This window comes from Amblyomma maculatum, chromosome 1, assembly GCF_055883805.1.
Source record: "Amblyomma maculatum isolate TAMU_Amacu chromosome 1, ASM5588380v1, whole genome shotgun sequence".
Classification (NCBI taxonomy): domain Eukaryota; kingdom Metazoa; phylum Arthropoda; class Arachnida; order Ixodida; family Ixodidae; genus Amblyomma; species Amblyomma maculatum.
Genome location: NC_139344.1, coordinates 304265017 through 304287058, shown reverse-complemented (window position 1 = coordinate 304287058; position 22042 = coordinate 304265017). Strand labels below are relative to the sequence as shown.

At 45.5% G+C, this 22042-nt stretch overlaps 1 protein-coding gene across 12 annotated transcripts in view; it reads right to left on the bottom strand.

The window, feature by feature from the left end:
• Nucleotides 1-22042, bottom strand: part of LOC146206976 (transmembrane protein 230) — a 103265-nt gene that overhangs the window by 33618 nt on the left and 47605 nt on the right. The window contains exon 4 of one of the 12 annotated variants that reach the window (XM_084589674.1): nucleotides 7494-7645. The exons of 8 other annotated variants lie outside the window; for them this stretch is intronic. In XM_084589674.1, coding sequence (XP_084445800.1) covers nucleotides 7508-7645 — 138 coding nt within the window. In that variant the 3' untranslated portion in view covers nucleotides 7494-7507. Of the gene's footprint in view, nucleotides 1-7493; nucleotides 7646-22042 lie in introns of those variants that run through there. 3 more of the 12 variants (XM_084589952.1, XM_084589881.1, XM_084589813.1) reach the window with 3 other exon arrangements.

The following is a 22042-nucleotide window of genomic DNA, read 5'->3' as shown; positions in this document are numbered from 1 at the left end:
GGCTCATACTGCTGAGGCATTCATCATCATCATCATCAGCCTGACTATACCTACTGCAGCGCGAAGGCCTCTCCCATATTTCTCCACTTAACCCGGTTCTGTGCTAGCTGCATCCACTTGACCCCTGCGAACTTCTTAACCTCATCCGCCCACCTAACTTTCTGCCGCCCCCTGCTACGCTTTCCTTCCCTTGGAATCCAGTTTGCTACCCTAAGCGACCATCGGTTATCCTCTCTTCGCACTACATGTCCTGCCCATGCCCATTTCTTCTTCTCAATTTCTACTAGAATGTCGGTAACTTGAGTTATTTCTCTGACCCACTCTGCACGCTTCCTATCTCTTAATGTTACCCCTACCATTTTTCGTTCCATAGCCCTCTGGGTTGTCCTCAACTTAAGTAGAACTCTCTTGGTTAGCCTCCACGTTTCAGCCCCATAGGTGAGTACAGGTAAGATGCAACTGTTGTATACTTTCCTCTTGAGCGATACCGGTAAGCTGCTAGTCATAATCTGCGAGTGCTTGCCAAATGCGCTCCATCCCAATCTTATTCTTATTTCCTTTTCATGGTGCGGATCTGCGGTTACTACCTGTCCTAAGTAGACATATTCGCCTACTACTTCCAGTGCTTTGCTACCTAATGTAAACTGCTGCTCCTTCCCGAGGCTGTTGAACACTACCTTAGTCTTCTGCATAATGATTTTCAGGCCTACCTTTCTACTTTTCCTGTCTGGGTCATCAATAATTATTTGCAGTTCATCCCCCGAGTTGCTTAGCAAGGCAATGTCATCAGCAAATCGCAGATTACTGAGGTATTCTCCATCTACCCTTATCCCTAACTGCTCCCATTCCAAGTCTCTGAATACTTCCTCTAAGCAAGCTGTGAATAGTACTGGGGAGATTGTGGCTCCTTGCCTAACACCTTTCTTTATGGGAATTTTGTTACTTTTTTTATGCAGAACTATGGTTGCTGTGCAGCCACTATATATATCTTCCAGCACTTTCACGTACGGCTCGTCTACCCCCTGATTTTGCAATGCCTGCATCACCGCTGAGGTTTCAACTGAGTCAAATGCTTTTTAATCAATGAATGCTACGTATAAGGGCTGGTTATATTCCGAGCATTTTTCTATCACCTGATTGATGGTATGGATATGATCGATAGTAGAGTACCGTTTCCGAAAACCTGCTTGATCCTTTGCTTGATTGCAGTCTAAGGTTGTCCTGATTCTATTAGCGATTACCTTAGTAAATACCTTATACGAGGCATTCACCTAGGCGAAAGCAGTAGGGGAGTTAAACGGGTTAGAGACCCATTACATGAAAAGGCCAGCGGAAATAGTGGGCACAGCGTAGGGCAATGCAAGGCACTTGCGACGCAGGAACGTATGTGCTGGTGTGATGAAAACAGTCACAAGCGATATGAACAGGCACAGAACAGCAGGAAGGTCGATATATTCGGCGACGAGGGCTTTAGCGCAGGAATTCAGCAGAGCAGCGTCTGGCAAGGTATCGGGCAAGGTCGAGAACCCGACTTCAGCGCGAGCACAATCGATGATAGCAGCGTGACGCGACAGGAAATACCAGCCTAAGATTAGTGCATGTGAGCAAGGCAGCACAACAAACTCGATGGTATACAATGAGTCCTGGATCGTGACTCGAGCGGTTGCATGCTGCTAACGACATAATGTGTTCAGCGGTGGCCGTGTGCAAAGAGAGTCCTGAAACTGACGTCTACACTTTCTTTAACAAGCTACAAAGATTAGCGTCTGTTACTGAAATCGCGGCGTCGGAGTCGATAAGAGCCATGACAGAAATGCCCTTGACCGAAGTTTCTATAAGGTTGGCAGGTGAACGACGTGGTCTTTGAAAGTTTGATGGGGACACAGTTCTTGCCTCAGGAACTGCAGCGCCTAGTTTTCCTCTTGATTATTTGGCGACGTCGCATTGGAGAGATGGAGCGGCGCCGCGACGAAGGGGAACGACGACTTGAGAGGGCAGAGCGTTCTGGAGAGAAAGGATGACTTGATGTTTGCTCGTCAGATGCGGAGTGCTCACATGATGGAGGCCAGCACCTGGAAGCTTAGCCAGGTGGTGCTGGCACTGAGTAGCAGCAACAGCAACAGCGGGCAATATAGCCAGGCAGCCCGCAAAAGTAGCAAATAGGACGGTCATCATTTGTGCACCATGGGTTGCTTACTCGTCGAGTCGGTCGATGATATGATGACGCCGGCGCTTGTACAGGCACTGACATCGCAGGATAGGCAGGTCGAGGTCTTGCAACACTTTCGGCATACGTTGGTGGACGGCAATAGATCTTGGGGCGACATCAGCTTAAGTCACGGGAGCGGTAACAAGTCGCGTGACGTCAGCGTAAGTTAGCGAAGCGACGATAGGCAATGGCGAATGGGAGAACGGGACTGCCTCGGCAACTTTCTCTTGAATGGTTTGGCGGAGAGCAAAGGCCAAGTATGGCGACTGTTCTTGGGGGCTAGGAAAAAGTGAAACTGACGCGCCACCTCTTCACGAACAAAATCTTTTATCTGTTGCAGCGAGGAGGAGCTGTTGATGGCAGGCGTCAGTCCGGCAAGCGATTCCTTTTGCCTTGGGTGCTGACGAGTCAGCGCCCTTTGCTTGCGCAGCTCGTCGAAGGTCTGACAGCGTGAAGACTTCGGCAATGGTGCGCAAGTCACGGGCTAACAACATAATAAGCGTCGTCTATACCTTTCAAGATGTGCTTGATCCTGTCAACTTCCGAAATATTGGGGTTCACCCACTTGCATAAGTCGACATCTTCTATGTAGCCCGTAAAGCTTTCGCCCATCTTCTGTGACCTCTCACGCAAGCGCTATTCAGCGCAGAGTTTTCTGACTTCCGAACTGCCAAACACTTCTGAGAAAGTCGTTTTGAAGGTGGCCCAACTTTTTATATCCCCCTCGTGGTTCCGGTACCACAAGTTAGCCACGCCGGTAAGATAAAATGGCGTGTCGTCGTCCCACTTGTAAAGGCTCACCCATTCGTATGAGCTGAGCTAATCTTCTACGTCATGGTCGTCGGTCCCGCTGAAGATAGCTGGGGGTCCCGCTGGCGAAGGGAGCTGGCACAAATGACAGCCAGGCCCGCCTGCATGGCTTCGTGTCTAACGTCCTCAGGCATTGTGAGTGTCAGGAAAGTGCCGCTGCGGAGCTCGAGAATCAATGTTCTTACCCACAACCTCTACCAAATGTAGGATGGGGGTTTATTTGATGGTACTGGGAAGATCAGTGGCAAACACAGCCCGTTGAGTCAGGTCGAACACATGCAGCGATAGCAGTGCCACTGCTTGAAATGTTCCCCACGTACTTCTTTCTGTTCACTATTATATATATATATATATATATATATATATATATATATATATATATATATATATATATATATACAGTAGAAGTTTCTATGGGGAAATTTACTGTACAAAGTAGAGCGACAAACACGAGTCTTCGTTTTCACTGCTTATAGAGTCAAAACTCGATTTAACGAAAGTCCCGATTAAACTAAAATATTGCAATTCCCCTCTGACGCCCATAGGATCCAATGATATGACTACCTCGAAATAGCGAAGTCGATTCCGTAATCTGTCTCCATTTAACGAACCTGTTTTTTTGAAAAATGAAGGTGGAAAGGAACTATTTTTGGTCTATTTTGTAGAATGCATCCCCAAAATTTACTGATTACGAGCCCATGGTAACAGGGTGGGGCACCTTCATCCCGCTTTTTTTCAAACTGCACAGCGCAAAACAGGAGTAGTGTTCAGTTGAATTCACCAGATGATGAAGGCAGTAAAAAAAGTCTCGTATTGCATTCCAAGGGGCTATGTTGCTGTTCTGTGCTTTTTTGTGCCGTGCTTCATGTGGTTCGTTCGCCATTGTGCTTCTGCTGATATTTCCCCGAGGCCCGTGACTTTGAGTGCATGTTTCTTACAAGATCAGCTTTTTAGGCCTACAGTGCTATACGTAGCACTTCAGACCTACAAGATATCGGTGCAGTCATTGCTCACAAAGTGCACACAGGCAAAGATAACCGAATTCCTTGCTGAAAAATAAATTTCTAGTCCTCTCGGGGTTTTATTGTTGAGTAACAATTTTTGTTTCTTGTGCGATAGCAGCGCCGGTCATTTTTGCAGGCCGCATTTCATTTTGGGAGCACTAAGGCTTCGTAAGTATGATGTCGCAGTAGCTTTTTGGGTGCCGTCACACCTTATAATCGAATGTACCAAAATATAGGACCGAGAAATGCCTTTCGATTTAACGAAATAATTCAAGGCTCCCCTCCTAGGAATTCAAGCTCTTTCCTTGATAGTGCTACAGACGGTCTGTTGATACAGTGTTCTCCTTATCGTGCTATCTAGGCCGATTCCTTGATTTCTCTCGTCAGGTCGATGCTGTGCCGAATGACTGTTTTATCGAGCCAGTGAGGACAAGGTGGTTTTGCTTCACATTTTTGCAATGGGCCGCCAGACGGCCGTCTGTGGCAATGTTGCCCACTTTATTGTTGTGCTCTTGGAGGCGCACATTCAAACAAGAGCCCATTTGGCCTGCATACCTCCTACCTGCATAAGGTTTCGCAGAATTTAAGGAACAACATTCTGACGTCAAAGTGTTATTCACGGAACCAAAAAAAGCTATTAAGTGTATGCAAAAAGAGCTGTCCCACGCAAACGCGGAAACCTGGATGCAGAATTAAACATAAAAATCACTACGTGCCCTGCAGGAGGAGGGTTGTCTACAGAATTGCACTTTTATGTGGTGGACACTACATATAGGCAATTGGTTGTCAAGTGGAACAGCGGAATATTTGTGTGTGTGTGTAATACGCATCTCGCAAGCTGTTGCCGCCGATAATAAATGTGAACGTAGTTACCAGAATAACAGCCATTCCTTAAATAAGTGAACTAACTGCAGCAGATACACAGTAAATTATCTAATACAAGTAATTTTCGCTCTGATCATTATTCTTAAAAAGTCAATTGTCCATTTTCCGCTTCATCTGGCCGGACGTCGCATGCACAATGTTTTCATCCTAAGAAAGGAGGTAATGGCCTGTCACAGAAGTTCCCGGATGACAGATTTTCTGCGATCAAAGATAGCCATAACCACTCGCTGCACGCACCGGCAAACCAGTGTGGTTGCGTCATGCAGCCACTGCCGACGCTTCCGACCAACAAACTGCAAATATTCAAACGCTTGAAAGAACCCCAGTACAGAACCGCAATATAGTTGTTTGGACTCCACGGAGTTGCTCCTCAAAGCGTAGACCAGCAAATGTTGCGAGATTAGCATTGCTTCTGAAACTGTAGTTATAAAACAGCCACATTCACTTGCTTAATCCACTGCTTATACTGCTATGGTAGTTCATCTCTAGAAATCGGTAAGTGCTACAAAATGATTGAAAGCTGCACCGCAATTCTTGCTTCCTAACTTCCATTAGCACGCTGCTATCCCTGTGTACCACATAAAAGTTACAACTTGCAGTCACGCCTGTAGTCCTCGGCCCGACGATGGTAGCACATCTGACCCCGTCAGGTGCGGAAGTTCCGGTCATTTCTGACGGATTGACTTAACTGCTTCTGAAAAGCTTTTTTTCGTTCAGTTAGCTTTTTTTATAATGCAAATGAATACGGAAGCTCTGAAGTGCCGATGCGTGCTACGCGTGCCTTGTTTCGAAGATGTGACTGCCCATACCAGCACAGCAGTTGTTCTCCGTACCATCAAAGTGGTGGACGGGTTGCTCTGCCAAATGTCACATTTCTGTTGCATATATATGTGTTGTCTGTGCTTATAGAAAGGTTATTCTAATGTTCATTTGTAATAATAATGATAAGTTATTAAAATGAAGTAATATATCGAATAATGTTCAATCAAAACAAAAATGTAGCATTACTGTTCCGGTGCTACATGCTTTGCGTCAATTATGTTCTAGAATCAGTGCTTCGGAGTCCCGAACAGGACACAATAAGGGAACGCAGTGCACCATGCCACTAGCACCCCAGGTGGTATACCAGCTGAGGAGTCTCACATGCAGGGCGTCAGCCTGGCCATCCTGCGGGGCGCGGTGCTGTTCGGTCTGGACCCGATGGTGGTCAACGTGCGCCGCTCAAGACTCACGTACGGCGTCGGCGTGCTGAACCGCTTCGTGCACGGCGTGCACCCGCCCTCAAAGCTGGTTGTCAAGGACGGCATCGAGTGGTGCGCAGACGTATTGGATGCATTCGTACTGGCCGACCAGTCGGTGGGCCAGGGCGATGTCGTGGTGCGCAGCTACACGCCTGCCAAGAGCGGACAGACGCGCTCCATCATCCACGTTTACTGCAGCGAGCGCGATGATGTGCGCTTCATCACCGACACAGGCGTAGTGCGCTGCGGCACGCTCGTGCTCGACCTGTCACATCAGGACTCGTCAAAGCCGCGACGGCGCGAGATCCAGGCGCGCATGGTGTTCGGCGAGACAGAGATCAAGGTGAGCGCTCTGGACGTCGCTACCCGCAAGTGCGTCCGAGCCGACATCGACTTTCTCAACCACTGAGGACTGTAGCGTACCAGCGCACTGCCTAGTCTCCAAGAATGCAGCCTTTGCCAAAAGTGTAGACAGCACGGTTTGCTTCTGGGCCACAAAGTGCGACCCGTTTAACAATCCAAGGCATGGCTTGTGCCCCCACCCAGGCAAAAAAAAGATTTTCAACTGGAAACCATACTTTCCTAGACCTTTCTTTTGAACTGAATTAATGACCTTGTCCAACTAGAATGTCCTTCGTTCCAGCTGCAAAATTCACGCCTCCAAATCCAAATTCCTGCAGCCCAAAAATCATCTAGCAGAACGTTTTTTCCAGTTGAAATGTGTACCCGTCTGCCAAATGGACACCATTCTCATCTGGGCAGTATATACTTTTGGCAAAGACTGTATTCAACTTGACTCAATCAGCTCTGCATACGGCAGGATGAAAACCTTTCAGCCCAAATGTTCTGGGAGAGCGTAGTAGTTGAGGGCACAGAGACAAGAGCACAATTAGGCTATAAATGAAACACCACTGAGTGCCACACAGTATGAAAGCATTGCCTGCACTACATCACCACTTCAAGCTGTCCGAACCATGGCACTGAAAGACATTTAAAAGTCTCAAATACAAGGTTTCAAATCCAATAAGCTTGGTTAACATTCAAGCAAGGGCTTGCAAGGTGTGCTCACGTAAAGCACAAGTGGCAGCTGAACATAGAGGGCAACTACATCTGCCACCATCACTGTGTGCTGCCTTCACAAAGCTACACAGAAGACAGATTAAATTTAAAAAAGAGAAGAAACCTGCCCCTTAATTGCTGCACTACCGAAATCTTTGTCAGAACAGAAATTATACCAGCAACATTTATTGTCATTTCAAAATGCTTAAATGTCCACCACTTATTTCAACAATCTCAACACAACTACATGTTCAAAGTGCACACAGATGTGTCACACACACTCACCATTGTCCATGTTTCTAATCAAAATCTGGAATGTCATCAAATGTGAAGCCTGGGTATTCCTTGTAAGCACAGTATGCAATGCGCACATGGTAAGCACCAGGTATGAACATAAGGGCTCCCAGAACAAGAACAGGCCAGCTGCTGTCATCGTACTGCAACAGGAAAATAAATTCAGTGCAAATAAACACCATCACAAATTGTACTGCTGAACGATTGAACCATTCCTCATAATTATGTTATTCTCAAATGCGTATGAAAATAAATCCTATAAAAGCTAACCAATTAGTACTTTCATGACCACTCATTCAGCTACACACAGCATTCTTGGCAGTTGGTGCATGTGAGCCTCAAGCATAAACTCTAGCTTTCTGGAGTAGGCACGGGAGCAGCAAGTCTTATTTTGGTGCATTTTGGAGCAGACTGAGCGCAGCCATAGCATAAATATTGCTTCTGTATATCCACATGACCAGAATTGTTTACAAGGAGTGCAATAGCACTAAGAGTTTTTGCTTTAATTCATGAAAAAATATAGACAAAAGGCAGCTAGCTTCTGCTACCAACAGTGATTCCAATGGGTCAGCTCCTATTAATTTAAGTTCAGAATAAAACACTATGCCGAGCCACTATGGATGATACGAACGCGCGAACCACGACCGCAGCGTTGAGCACCAGGTACTATACGCACATCGTTGGCTCCGCGATCGTCCTTCCTGCTGGAAAACAGCAATCCAACTGGAAATTCACCTGGAAACATACTTTTCCAGCTGGAATGGGTATGCCTGAGGAAAGCCTACCAAGTGTTCATTCTCATCATCATCATCATCATCATCATCATCAGCCTGATTATACCCACTGCAGGGCGAAGGCCTCTCCCATATTTCTCCACTTAACCCGGTTCTGTGCTAGCTGCATCCACTTGACCCCTGCGAACTTCTTAATCTCATCCGCCCACCTAACTTTCTGCCTCCCCCTGCTACGCTTTCCTTCCCTTGGAATCCAGTTTGTTGCCCTCAGCGACCATCGGTTATCCTCTCTTCGCACTACATGTCCTGCCCATGTCCATTTCTTCTTCTTAATTTCCACTAGAATGTCATTAACTTGAGTTATTTCTCTGACCCACTCTGCACGCTTTCTATCTCTTAATGTTACCCCTACCATTTTTCGTTCCATAGCCCTCTGGGTTGTCCTCAACTTAAGTAGAACTCTCTTGGTTAGCCTCCACGTTTCAGCCCCATAGGTGAGTACCGGCAAGATGCAACTGTTGTATACTTTCCTCTTGAGCGATACCGGTAAGCTGCTAGTCATAATCTGCGAGTGCTTGCCAAATACGCTCCATCCCAATCTTATTCTTCTTGTTACTTCATTTTCATGGTCCGGATCTGCGGTTACTACCTGTCCTAAGTAGACATATTCGCCTACTACTTCCAGTATTTCGCTACCTAATGTAAACTGTTGTTCCTTCCCGAGGCTGTTGAACATTACCTTAGTCTTCTGCATATTGATTTTCAAGCCTACCTTTCTACTTTTTCTGTCTAGGTCATCAATCATTATTTGCAGTTCATCCCCCGAGTAGCTTAGCAAGGCAATGTCATCAGCAAATCGCACATTACTGAGGTATTCTCCATCTACCCTTATCCCTAACTGCTCCCATTCCAAGTCTCTGAATACCTCCTCTAAGCAAGCTGTGAATAGTACTGGGGAGATTGTGTCGCCTTGCCTAACACCTTTCTTTATGGGAATTTTGTTACTTTCCTTATGCAGAACTATGGTTGCTGTGCAGCCACTATATATATCTTCCAGCACTTTCACGTACGGCTCGTCTACCCCCTGATTTCGCAATGCCTGCATCACCGCCGAGGTTTCAACTGAGTCAAATGCTTTTTCGTAATCAATGAATGCTATGTATAAGGGCTGGTTATATTCCGAGCATTTTTCTATCACCTGATTGATGGTATGGATATGATCGATAGTACAGTACCGTTTCCGAAACCTTGCTTGATCCTTTGCTTGATTGCAGTCTAAGGTTGTCCTGATTCTATTAGCGATTACCTTAGTAAATACCTTGTACGTAACAGACAGTAAGCTGATTGGTCTGTAATTTTTAAGGTCCTTAGAGTCCCCTTTCTTGTGAATGAGGATAATGTTTGCATTCTTCCATGGTTCCGGTACCGTCGATGACACCAGGCACTGCGTATACAGGGTGGCCTATGATAAGCTCCTATGATAAGCTTCATAAAACACCAGAGATATCGGCGATTAAAAATGACCCTTCCAATTTTCCCTCTCAACTCGTACGCCGAAGGGAGCCATCAAAAAACAAAAAATACAAGCAAGTTCAAAGCTCCGCCCAGACATACGTCACTTCGATGAACTTCCGGTTGCTGCGCGCTCGCTCGCTGGCGTACTCGTGCCAACCCGTCCTCGCTCGCACACGCCTGAGGAGTTCGCCAGTTCGCGCAGCGACGGTTAGTGTAACCGCGAACCCGTGGTTATCCTATGTTACACGGCGGACCAAACCATGGTTGCACCACTAACCGCGGTTACCGCAAACTGAGCTTGACGACCTCGGTTTGTGGCGTTAACCGAGGTTATGACGGCGTCTGTTGACGGAAGCTACTCGTCGGCGCCCGAGTGCGCGAAACGTACGAGCGGGTCTGCTTCACAAAGTTATTCATTTGCCCACTGTATCACGTTTAAAGATCGATGTATAGATTATGGTGCCGCCCGACGTCTTCGATTACGGCCGACAGCGCAGCGACTGCGTACTGAAGCCTTGTCTTGCCTACAGTATCGTTTGAACGGCTTGTTGCTGAGCAGAACGTCAAAAAATACGCGGCCTTAGCTATGAAAGTACACGAGTTTGCAACGCTTGCAGCACGGGATGCCGCGAGCAGGCTGAGGTACGTTACACAATTACCGCGGGGGTGGAACGTGCGAGCGCGGCGAACGCCGGCGCCGTGCGTGACCGTCCCTAGTCGTCGCTAGGCCTACATTGTTTCGCTTCGAAGCCGCGGCGGTCGACGCTTTGGAACATGATCAACGCTGTCGTAAATCGTCTACTTATGAAACTGCCTTATAGTCATTCCTATCCTGCCATAGTAAAATAATTATAGGATTAACTCTGCCGACGCATTAATCGCAGAGCTAGTACGAGCAGATCGGATCAGCCGAAATGCACCAGCGGCAGCTGGCTTGAGCAGAAACTAGCTTGTATCACGGCTATCGCTCTTACCAGCAATTTGCTGCTGGTCAGCGATCCTCACGAGGGCTTCATACTTGATATTCGGCTCAGTATTCCAGACGCCAACAAATTTTAGCACGCTTTATTTCGGACATCGGTGCTAACGATTCGCCGTGTCGTTCGCGAACGGTATGCGGGAGGAGGGGCCACAACGGCGGTGTTTACGGCGGTCGAGGAGGTGCTGCCATCGTGTGGTGTTTGACCGTGCTGTTGACGCCTCGTCGGACGACACTCCGATACTCCTGAAACCACGTTATATAAATAAGATATTTGTAAATGAAGAGAGGATAACAGATGGGCGCTGAGGGTAACAAACTGGATTCCAAGGGAAGGAAAGCGTAGCAGGGGGCGGCAGAAAGTTAGGTGGGCGGATGAGATTAAGAAGTTCGCAGGGGTCAAGTGGATGCAGCTAGCACAGAACCGGGTTAAGTGGAGAGATATGGGAGAGGCCTTCGCCCTGCAGTGGGTATAATCAGGCTGATGATGATGATGATGATGAAATGCAGCTTCGTTCTGCCGATCCCTGCGTCGCTTCGGTTGTTGCACTTAATGGGCAATGGCCACCTAACCGATAAGGGCGACGAGCTGTGTAACAGCCCGCACAGAGTTCGAGCAGCGCACAAGCATGCATGGCAGTAGCTGAACCGCCGATCGCACTAGTCGGAACAGGACGCAAAGATGGTGTCAGCTGTGCACTGACGTCACTTTTGACGTCACATGAATACCCCCTATACCAGGTGTCCCAGATAACTTGGACCTAGGTTTTGAAAAATGCGGTGGGCTCCAACCCAATGAAACCAATTCAGTTCATCAAAGTTAATTTGTAAAAACTAATTAGCTATTTTTAATTACTACCTTGAAAGAAAAAGTTCCACACAAAAGTTTATCTTGTAAAACGGTTAGCTACGTTGTTTCCAACACAGTGCGACTTCCGCCGCCCTAATTATAGGCCCTCAAAAAATGCTGTCATGTGACCAAGTGCATACCAAGCATGTGCATGTACATGTAAGCAAGCAAGTGCACGTGACTAAGTGCAAATCATTCGCCAAGTGCATACAGCCAGCTTCATCATAGAAAGCACGGCCTAGAAAAGTAAACTGTTTTGAACTCAGACTCGTCTCGAGGCTTTAAAGTAATGCCACAGTCATGAGGAAGTTTTTTTTATTGCACCAGACGTCATTCACAGCTGGTAAAATAGTACACGCTAGTTGGATGAAAACAACGTAGCTAGCCATTTTCCGAGATCTACAACTTCTGCATTGACATTTTTTCTCTTAAGCCAATAATTAAACAATAGCTATTTAGTTTTACTAATTAACTTTGGTGAACAAAAAATACTGGAGGTTAGCATAGGTGACTCTGAACAGCTCTCAATTTGTTTCACTGGGCTAGGGCCCATTGCATTTTTTAAAACCTTGGTCCAAGTTAGCTAGGTCACCCAGCTAACTATATATATATAAACTGTTGCTTAGCAAATGTACAATGTTCATTTTAATCCAACTTTTTCCCAAGCCTGCACAAGAACAGGAATAACAAAATATTGAATGAGCCATGATCATAGTGAAGCTTCAAGACTAGCGTGACAGCAACTCTTCTGCGACGGCAAAGCCATATTTTGGCAATAAATGCAAAACAATCCAGGTACCACCAAAGATTAAAATTATTTCACAAAAATGCAATGTAAGTTGCATAATGCTCGTATGATAAAGTATAACCAGAGTACACCAGGGTAAAACAGCCAAAGTAAACACTGTAATGTCAAGTTTTCAATGTTATAATTTATAAATTAACAAATGTTTTATATTGTATTATAAGCATCCTAATTATGCAAATAAACGTTTTAATAAAATGTTTGCATTCCAGTATTACACTTACTTCATAACTGAATAAACATTGCAAATGTATTTCAAGCAGCACTTTCTTTTTTCTGGTATGTTTTTTAACTAAACAGTTCTTTGTAACTATCTGAAATGATGCCTGCCTTAGAGAGCATGCTACCCCATTGTTTTGACTGATTGCTTTGCTTATTACACATTCACCACTATCACTCATGGGACACTCCTCAGTACTGGATATAAAGGCTAGTACCTAGCTATTTATCCAGAGGTGGGTGCAGGAGTTGCACGTTATGCTGTATTGCGGTGTTGTGTACCATCTCCACAGTGGGCTACATGCCTGTTCAGGGTTGCTTTACCATTTTCAAGGATGTTATGTTAATGCTGCATACCTGTTATTTATACGTTATGTTTATGAAAAGATTACGCTAAAATTTATTTGTAGCATTACTAGAGCGTTAGAATAAGATTACGAACATCGAAATAATGTTTGACCAAAATTGAATTTTAAATTACTGTAATATTTTCAGCATTGCAGAAGAAAAAAAAATTCAATGAATGTCGTGGCTTTTTAATAAGACAACTTTGTTCCCAAGCAAATATGTCCTTAAATCAAATCGTCCGTAATAACAAATCACAAAGAAAAATGTTCAAATATCACGCCATGATTAGGATGTGCTTCTGTGCATATACACTGAGGTCAATGAAGTTGAAATCTGCTCCAAGCTAGTTATCCTCCTTGTCATTATGCTGGTAAGGCGTGTGGGCAATGTAATTTGTACTGTGAAACATTAAACCAAATGAAAGGCCCATCATGCACTTTTCAACTGCATACCTCTGACTAGATGCGAGAGCCGTAATATGCGGCACTTGACCGCACTGTCAAGACGGGCTTTTCTTCTGGCAGCAAAATCAAGGCACCTTGCGTCGACGCTGAAGAAGCGATTTCTGCTCTTCCACAAACAGTGACCGAGGAACTGAAGGAAGTGATAGCATGTCCTGTAACCTAATCGCCCACTGTCACATATTCTGGTTTAGCTGACGTCGCTGGATGCATTAGGTTAATCAGTGACTTCGGGTGCGACGTTTGCTCTATGTCCTTCTTGAAGCTAGCGACAGAAGTAGTCTCATGTACACTCTACTACAAGGACAAGATTCTAGTGGACTGCATTATCTGAAACCAGAGTTTGTTGCCATTATGGACAAGGTTGTATCTTTTTTGAAAAACCTGTCATGCACCTACCACGCACAAATGCTCTGCAAGTACTTCAAATCCTGATTCAACCAGCACTTGAGAACTCACCGCTGCAGAGTTGCCCGGAAGGAATTAACAACTAGCCATGCTATGCAGTCGTGCCCCATTATTATGACCCCCGTTAATATGGACGCCCCGAATCATGAAGTTTTTCTGGAGAAGAAACTTTTTCAATGTATTTATGCCTCATTAATATGGAAACTCACTGTCTGGACAATGGACAAGGGAAAAATGCACACAGCCCACTTGGGCCCATGTATTTTTGTATCGTTAATATGGACAGCGCTTGAAAAAAGCAGAGGAGTCTGAACGCAAGTTAAGGGGGGACACGGCTCTTTGGGGCCGAAAATCGGTCTAAACATCGTATTTTCGATTTCTTCATTTTCGCGATCCTGAGACGTTCCCGCAGCTATATGCAAATTTTGGTTGAAAAATACCACCTAATTCGCATGTTCAGCATTTCAAAGTTGTGAATGCTTGGCCCCTTAAACTGAGGTCAAATCGCACAGAGTTTTGATCGGCCGCAGATCGAGACATACGTGCTCCACCGACGTCATTTTAGTCTTGTTCGAAAAATCGTGATTCAGGCTATTCCCATGTCATGATTGGCGTTCATGAGCAAACGCCCAAAGCAGAAAACAACGGGGACAAAATTGCGCGAAACACACGCTGCTATCGGGCTCCGAAGGCATGTGACCCAAATGACCACTTTTGGTTGGCTGCCGGCATCGACTGCCTGCGGCCTGGCGTCATTTTGAAAAGGTCGCGTAGTTAGGCCTAGCTTGTTTAGCAACGTTCCGTCGACACGACCCCGGCGTAAAACACAAAAAATTTAGGTTCGAGTGTCATACTAGCCTAAAAAGCGAAGAAAGGTTGAGATAAGAGGCGCGCCGGTGACGCGGCAACACGGCATTGTGTTATCCACAATCAGTGACAAAGCGCCGACGCTCTGCGAAGGGCCAATAAGGGCGTAGCCGGTGGTGCTCGGCACAAGAAATAGGAGAGTGAACGATTTAATGCCGTGTATGAGCATTATAATCATGATGATGCAGATGAAAAAGTGATGCTAAGCAGTTTTCACGGGCGCAAACAGATTGAGCACTTGGAAAAGTTAGAGCGCGGCGATGGCGAAACGGCGTCACGCGTGAGTGGAATCGTAAACCTTGTCGAAATAAATTTACTGAGTTGCAGGGGCAATTATCTCGACGGGAAATGGTGAATTCACACCAAAAACCAGTCCTAACTCATTTTATTGACTTGGTGTTAGCCTTAGTAATTCAAAAATGTGCCAAAAACATATTTTTGCAGATTTCTCAAAATTGAAATTTGGACACAGTCACCATTTTGGAGCAGCGATATCTCGGCTTCTTTCTTCCAAATCATCCTAGAAGGCTCATTTATGCATTATTGCAGTCCATTGATGATTCTAGACCATTTAAGGATCGAAATCTTCTCCTCAAGATCGAATGTTTACTAACTCTGCTTCCTCCAACAAAAGACCAGTTTGCCTGATTATATATAAAACTACCGGCATTAGGTAAAAACAATTTGCACTTTTGGAATTTGCACGAGAAAATGCACATATAGTGCAAATCTGGTGCAAATCCGTCCATAAATTAAGAAAAAAGTCTTTTTCTCGTTTTCTCAAAACACCCATTCTTGAATTCTTGCTCATTTGCGGAAATGATATCTCTGCCTTTAATGGAGGTAGAACCATAATTTTTGTTACGGCATGTAGCTAAAAGTGCAAAGCACACAATGTTAGGAACAGATTTTGCAATTTATGTTTCAAAAGTTTTTCAGTTTTGCTCTACATCAGACAGTAGGGCACCTACATTTGGAACAGTGAACTTTGAACTGCTATAACATCGCTAAGATTTCTTATATAAAAAAAGTGCTCCTAACATTGTATTCCTTATGCTTTCTAGTACCTAGCAGTGTCCATCTAAATTTTTGTAGTGTGGTTATTTTTCATTTTGAACTAATTGACCAGTTGGAAAAAGTTACATATTTGCAATCAATGCAAGAAACTGAATCATAATACCAAGTTTTATTAGGTTGGGTCAAAAATTAAAAAAAATAGCTTTAAGAGCCATGTCCCCCCGTAAAGAAGGGCACACAGCCTGCGAACCTACGCGACAGCCGATACGGCCGGATGCCTGCACGAGTCCTGTGGGGTTGAAAAGAAACAAATCAGGCGTTTGTTTCCCATATTAGTAGAAGAGCACAAGAGCAGAGAGGAATGTACACAGCAAACCGAGGGTCAGCTAAGTAAGAAAGATCCCATAAGGAGAGAACCAGGAGATTTACGAATGCAGCGGAAGCGCCACGAGAGGCCGCAGTCGGGAAAATAGCAACATGTGGCTGCAATAAATTCTGCTGAACGTGAATAGAGAGGCCGCTAAAAGTGTAAGAAAAAAATGACAGGAAGAAAGAGAAGTGCTTAAAGTGGCGGCGGGAACTGAAGTTTTTCTTTCCCAAAGCACAATGTGTGTTCCATGAAGCCGTTAACGCTTTTCGGTCAGAGGTAAGACACACTCACGAAGTACAGCAACAAAAGCAAAGGCGACAAGCACGCAACCGGGACTGGGCGACCAGTCCTGGACGAGCTTCCCTCTCATGCTCCTGGTTTTCGTCACTGCTGCGCTGCCGAACTTCCACATTTTGCACCCCAGGTGATCCGCATGTCAACTTCGCTTTGAGTTAACGATGCGGCCTTGACAAGGTCTGAGCTCTCCGTAGTCAGCTAGCCGTCGTTCTAAGCTGTACTTCAGCTTGCTGTGTTTGTTTCATAGGAACACGTACAAACGGCGTCACGAAGGGGCTGTTCGATAGCCCTATGCATAGCAGCCTGCCAACTTGACTCCCTTGTTTCCTTACTGAAACAGTACAAGGCAAAAAAGAATCAGAAGAATGGAAAGGCAGGGAGGTTAACTAGGCAAAAAGAGTGCAAAGAATCAGGAGCCTGTAACCCTCAACTTTAACTTTTGGCATGGCGGGTGTTAAACGCAAAAGAACGGAGCTGAATGTAGGCGTGAAGCGGGAAATCTGTGAATACAGGCGGCAAAAGCCATCTCAGTCAATCCAAGCCATGAGGGACTGGGCCCAAGTTAAACTAGGCCTCAGCCTCGCCAGGTCGACGGTAGCATCAATACTAGGTCGGCACCATGAAGAGGGGCTCACTCACACTCACCACCAGTGACTCTCAACCCCACTCGCTCGCACTCACACTCATGCCCGCTGCCATTCACCGCCACTCACGCACACTCACACTCATGGCCACTCCTGTTCGTGGCCACTCACTCACACTCGCGGTCACTCGTACCCATCCACTCACTCACGCTCACACTCATGCCCTCTCTCATTCATGGCCACTCGCACTCACGGCGACTCACTCACATTCACACTCAAGCCCGTCCACACTCGCATCCACTCACTCGCACTCACACTCATGGCTACTCCCATTCACGGCCACTCACTCACACTCATGCCCGGTCCTGTTCCCGGCCACTGACTCACACTCATGCCATGGTCCTGTTCACGGCCACTCACTCACACTCATGGCCACTCCCATTCATGACCACTCACTCACACTCACACTCATGACCGCTCCCATTTCCGGCCACTCACTCACACTCATGGCCACTCACACGACCACTGCGTGAGTGTGAGTGAGGCGATATGAGCGCACTCATGAGGGAGTGCGCCGACTGATGCAAGAAAGTATTAGAATAGAGCAGATAGGTTTACGCAGGACTTTACGCTATTTGTTACTTCTGCGCTTTTGGCTCAGCCGTTAATTCAGCCTACTGGCGCAATCTTGTTGTTAGAACAGTAGTCGTTTTTATAAAAACAAAAACACTTGTTAGGTCCCATTTCTGCGGCAAAATCATCACTCCGTATAAAAAATAAACTAAAATTAGAGCTACGAGATCTGTTCTAAGCGATGGGTCCGGCGTCAAAGTGAGCCGTGATTTTGGAAACGATAAACACAAACAAAAATCGCGTATGCTAAACGCCCGTTTTATGTAGAGCGGATTCATCCGCTGACATTGCGATCATCATCAGCCTGTGACAGAACATAGTGTATGTCTAGCCTCAAACTGTTTGAGCAGCGTCACTGTGCTTGCTCTGCGTCCGAACACTGACGAACACCGTCTCGATGTGCGGTCACGTGAGAGGAGTTGCCGCGGTAGAGGTCAAACTATTTGTTCGAGTTAAATTGAATCTTTCACTGAATCTGAAAGCGTACTGATTGTAATATCAATGCATTCCGTATTGTCAACATAATCGCGAGAAATCCTGGATTCCCTATGCAAACATCAAGCAACCCTGCATGCTGTCCTTGCGTGTCGGTCGAATCATACTCACTGCATAAGCGTCGCATGCGAAAGCACTGATCAAAAATCACACTGCAACATCAACATCAATATTTTCGTTTGGCGCAAGCGCACTAAATTTATCTGAGTTTTCCGCATGGCGATCTTATCCTGCAGCGTTTGAACATATTCATCGCAGCTTTGGTAGCGCTGCCAAGAAGTACAAAGATCGAGTATAGCTGTGGTTCTCTAAAGGATTGGGTTCTAGAGCTCTGCATAGTATAGCCCCCTTTTTTTTTTTCAGTTAATGAACATTTGTTGACAATACCGCACTCCTGAAGCGGATGAAAGGTGAAGATTACCGGGTCGGGTCGATTCGTATCTTTCACCTCGCTCAACTTTTCGGTTCCCCGACGCGCACTCTCGTTGCTTCATGTACTTCCTTTTATCCCTCCATATCTATACTTCTCGTCCTGGCTTCTTTCGTTCTTGCCCATTTCTCCATGCATCTTGGTAAAAGCTCGTTTTTCGCCACAGCACTTCTCACATGTATCGCATTAAAGTCCTATATCTGATAACTCGGCAACACATAAATAACGGTCAAAGAACACCGAACGCAACACGTCGCCTAGCACGGCGAGCGCCCTGGACATAAGACCGCCTTGGAGGAAGTGAGCTGTGAAACATACAGCCCTCTAGTTGTATCACACCCAGCTCATAAAGGCGACTATAAGCAGGTTACCGGGAATGCTAGCCCGCTAGTTCCCTTCCGCCCGCCAGCTAACAAAAGAGGGGAAGCAAAGGACGCGGCCCTACTGCTGCTCACTGATCATATGGTTAACATTAGCTTCGGGCTTATTCATCCTTTTAGTGATTGTTCGTCCCCTCTCTGCCCCCCCCCTCACACACACACACACACACACACACACACACACACACACACACACACACACACACACACACACACACACACACACACACACACACACACACACACACACACACACACACACACACACACACACACACACACACACACACACACACACACATACTGTACGGGGACAAAAACTCATTTTCCTGCCTTGCTGTAAAATTGTGCACACAATGATGGGGTGCGCAGGGCTGTTTCGCCTAACCTGGGCAGAGATGCGAGTCATCTGTGGACCTACCGTGACTCACTCCCCCCTCCGATTCTTCTTCCGCTCTACACTTTTAACTCTTGACAACAGGACGGTGACGAACCTAGCCATGTCTCTTCCCTTGAGGCGAGCTAGGGGAGACAGTTACAATGCAATGCTTACATTCCGAAGGCCTGGAAGTTGCTAGCACTGTGCACAATTATTGTGCAACAGTTAGTTGCATCGATGAAACGAGGGACGTTGTTTTCCGTGGCATGAAAGCAACCTCCTCGCCGAGCACTGCGAACGCGCCTACCACAAAATCGTCTTTGAGGAGGAGAGCGTCCTTGCGGTGGAAACCAATCTTTTCAAAAGACGACACGTCGAGTCTTGGTTCATCCGACTGACAGCAGCAGCAGTAAATAGGAATTCGGGGACGCTACCTTCCGCGTACACCATTGGACTCTGAGAAGTGTTGGGAAAAGGGAAGCAAAAGCCACTGCTTGCTACTGCGGGCCTTGCACTTCAGTCGCCCCTGAGGAAGGGACCGAGTTGGTCCTGAAACATCGGGTTTAAAAAAATATTTTTGGTTGGTGATAGTGTTTCTCAAACTTTTGTTTCAAAAACCCAACCAGACGGATTTCCGCCGAAGATATTCTCGTTAAAATGCAGGCAAAAGTGGCGGCCGAGGAGGCATCGTGCATGCGCAGTAGTGCTACTTGAAAAATGTCCATTGGTACATATTAAGCACCCGAGCTGCAGCTGGCGGAAAGAAAGTTATGAAGCTTTGTTATAACGCCATTCAAAAAATTACTTCATATGCCTGATGCCTTCATTTAAGGCTTCATAGATCGCTCGTGTTGCTGTGCTGTCCTTTTCAACTGAGCGTTCGCATGGCAAGGACGTGAGAGCACTGCAACGCGTCAACCAGAAGAGGTATGCGACATTCTAAACTGAAATAAAAAGAAAATTATGCACTGAAGATTGCCTCTTTTTTATACGAACAAATGAAAGAGAATAGGAACACTTAAAACAATGCAGAAAAAATTTAAAGGACATACAACAATCGTAATTATAAAATGCTAGCGCTCAAATTTCTAGCTTCATTGGGACAGAGCCAGAGCTGGAATTCTCAGAGTTATCGCCCTCATATAACGTTCTCTAATCGTTCAGAATTTGTCTTTCTTTGTTTTATTCTGTCCTATGGATGTATTATATATTGTCGTCAAAAGTATAAGAGTTTACTACAAAGGCGCCCCTAACAGCGGTTACATTGAACGCGGCTTTCACTAAACGTCGCAAGTCTTTCGGTTTGACGACTGATGGTGGTAGTGGTTATTTATTGAATAATCAAACGAAAGGAAGGAAAAGAATGCTGCCGGCCGTGGCAACTCCTGCCTAAAATCTGAAGCACGTGCGCTGCGACCAACGGGAAAGCAAAGGGATAGGGAGAGGATAGCGATAGGAAGTGCAGAGGGGAGCGACAGCAAGAAAGGGCACAGGGAGCTTTGTACATTATTTTGTTTGCCTTTCAACCACTGCAACATCGTAACAAATGTCCCGATATTTGGCCTGCAGCCTTTTTACTTCTCGTAGAAGAGACCATTTATTTTGTTAGTTAATGAAATCACTATGGATAGCAGTCTAGAGCAGCAATAAATCGAATTGTATAACATGATAGGAACAAAGTATACAAGTAATTAATCATTATTGCAACCAGTACAGCACAGATCAAGGATTGACTAATACAACTGCTTGAAAGGTCCTATAAAAATGGCTGTCGATCTCGGCTCATGCCCGACAGCCGAAAGATCTCAAAAGATGTGGAACAGGCCGAGCTCCGGCTTTCCGGTATGCCCTGGTCGTTGCAGTGTATTAGTCGGATGTTGTCATTTTTTTTTTTCAATTCTCGCCATGCCTAATTGTTGTTTCCTGCATTTATAACGTCCTGCTTTTAAGGTACATAAACTGACGTTGGCTTTTATTGATGTGTTAATTAACAAATATAGAACCATCGTTTGCCGGTATTTCATTAAAGTTATACATACCATACCATAATCAGACCAAAATGTGGATTTTGTAAAGGAGGAAAGGCAAAAGTCCCTGTCCTTTCTTCCTGTCGCTCAACTCTTTTCTTATACCTCTTCCTTACTATCCCTTTATTTCCGCTGCTCCAGTTCAGGTGCTTCTGATGATTAGATAGCAGATATAGGTGCTGGCAAACATAGTTTTACTTCCGTTTTTGTTTATGTGAATGAAACCACTTACTACTATACTGTATTACTACTACAGGGAAGGCAAAATATTTACCAGATATATCGCTGCCATCCATCGGCTGTATTCACAAGTGAAATGTGATTACATCAACCACGTGCTGCTAGACTCGGCAGCCCTTTCCGAGAACTTTCAACCCATGATCGCATATTGTTTATAAATGAAGTAGGAAGGTAAAAATGTACGAATTCTTGTTTGTTTTTACAAAAAGCAGAATAAATTTGGAAATTTCCCTACTTTCGCGGCTAGTTGGCGGCGTAGCTGCTTCTTTCCAGCCAAGGTATGCTTTAATTATTGAAACATTGCTGCGGGAGTATAATGATTAGAAATAAACCTGGTAACACAAGTTTGGATGTGTTCCAAGTTTTTCTCTGGGATACAAACGAATAGCGTATAGCGTTCAGATTTGTAATCAAAAGCTGTTCTTTTGCTGCTTTTTTTTTTTTTTAGGAAAGGGGGGGGGGGGGACTATGCAAGTGACGTCGAATGAGGCTAAGCATTTGA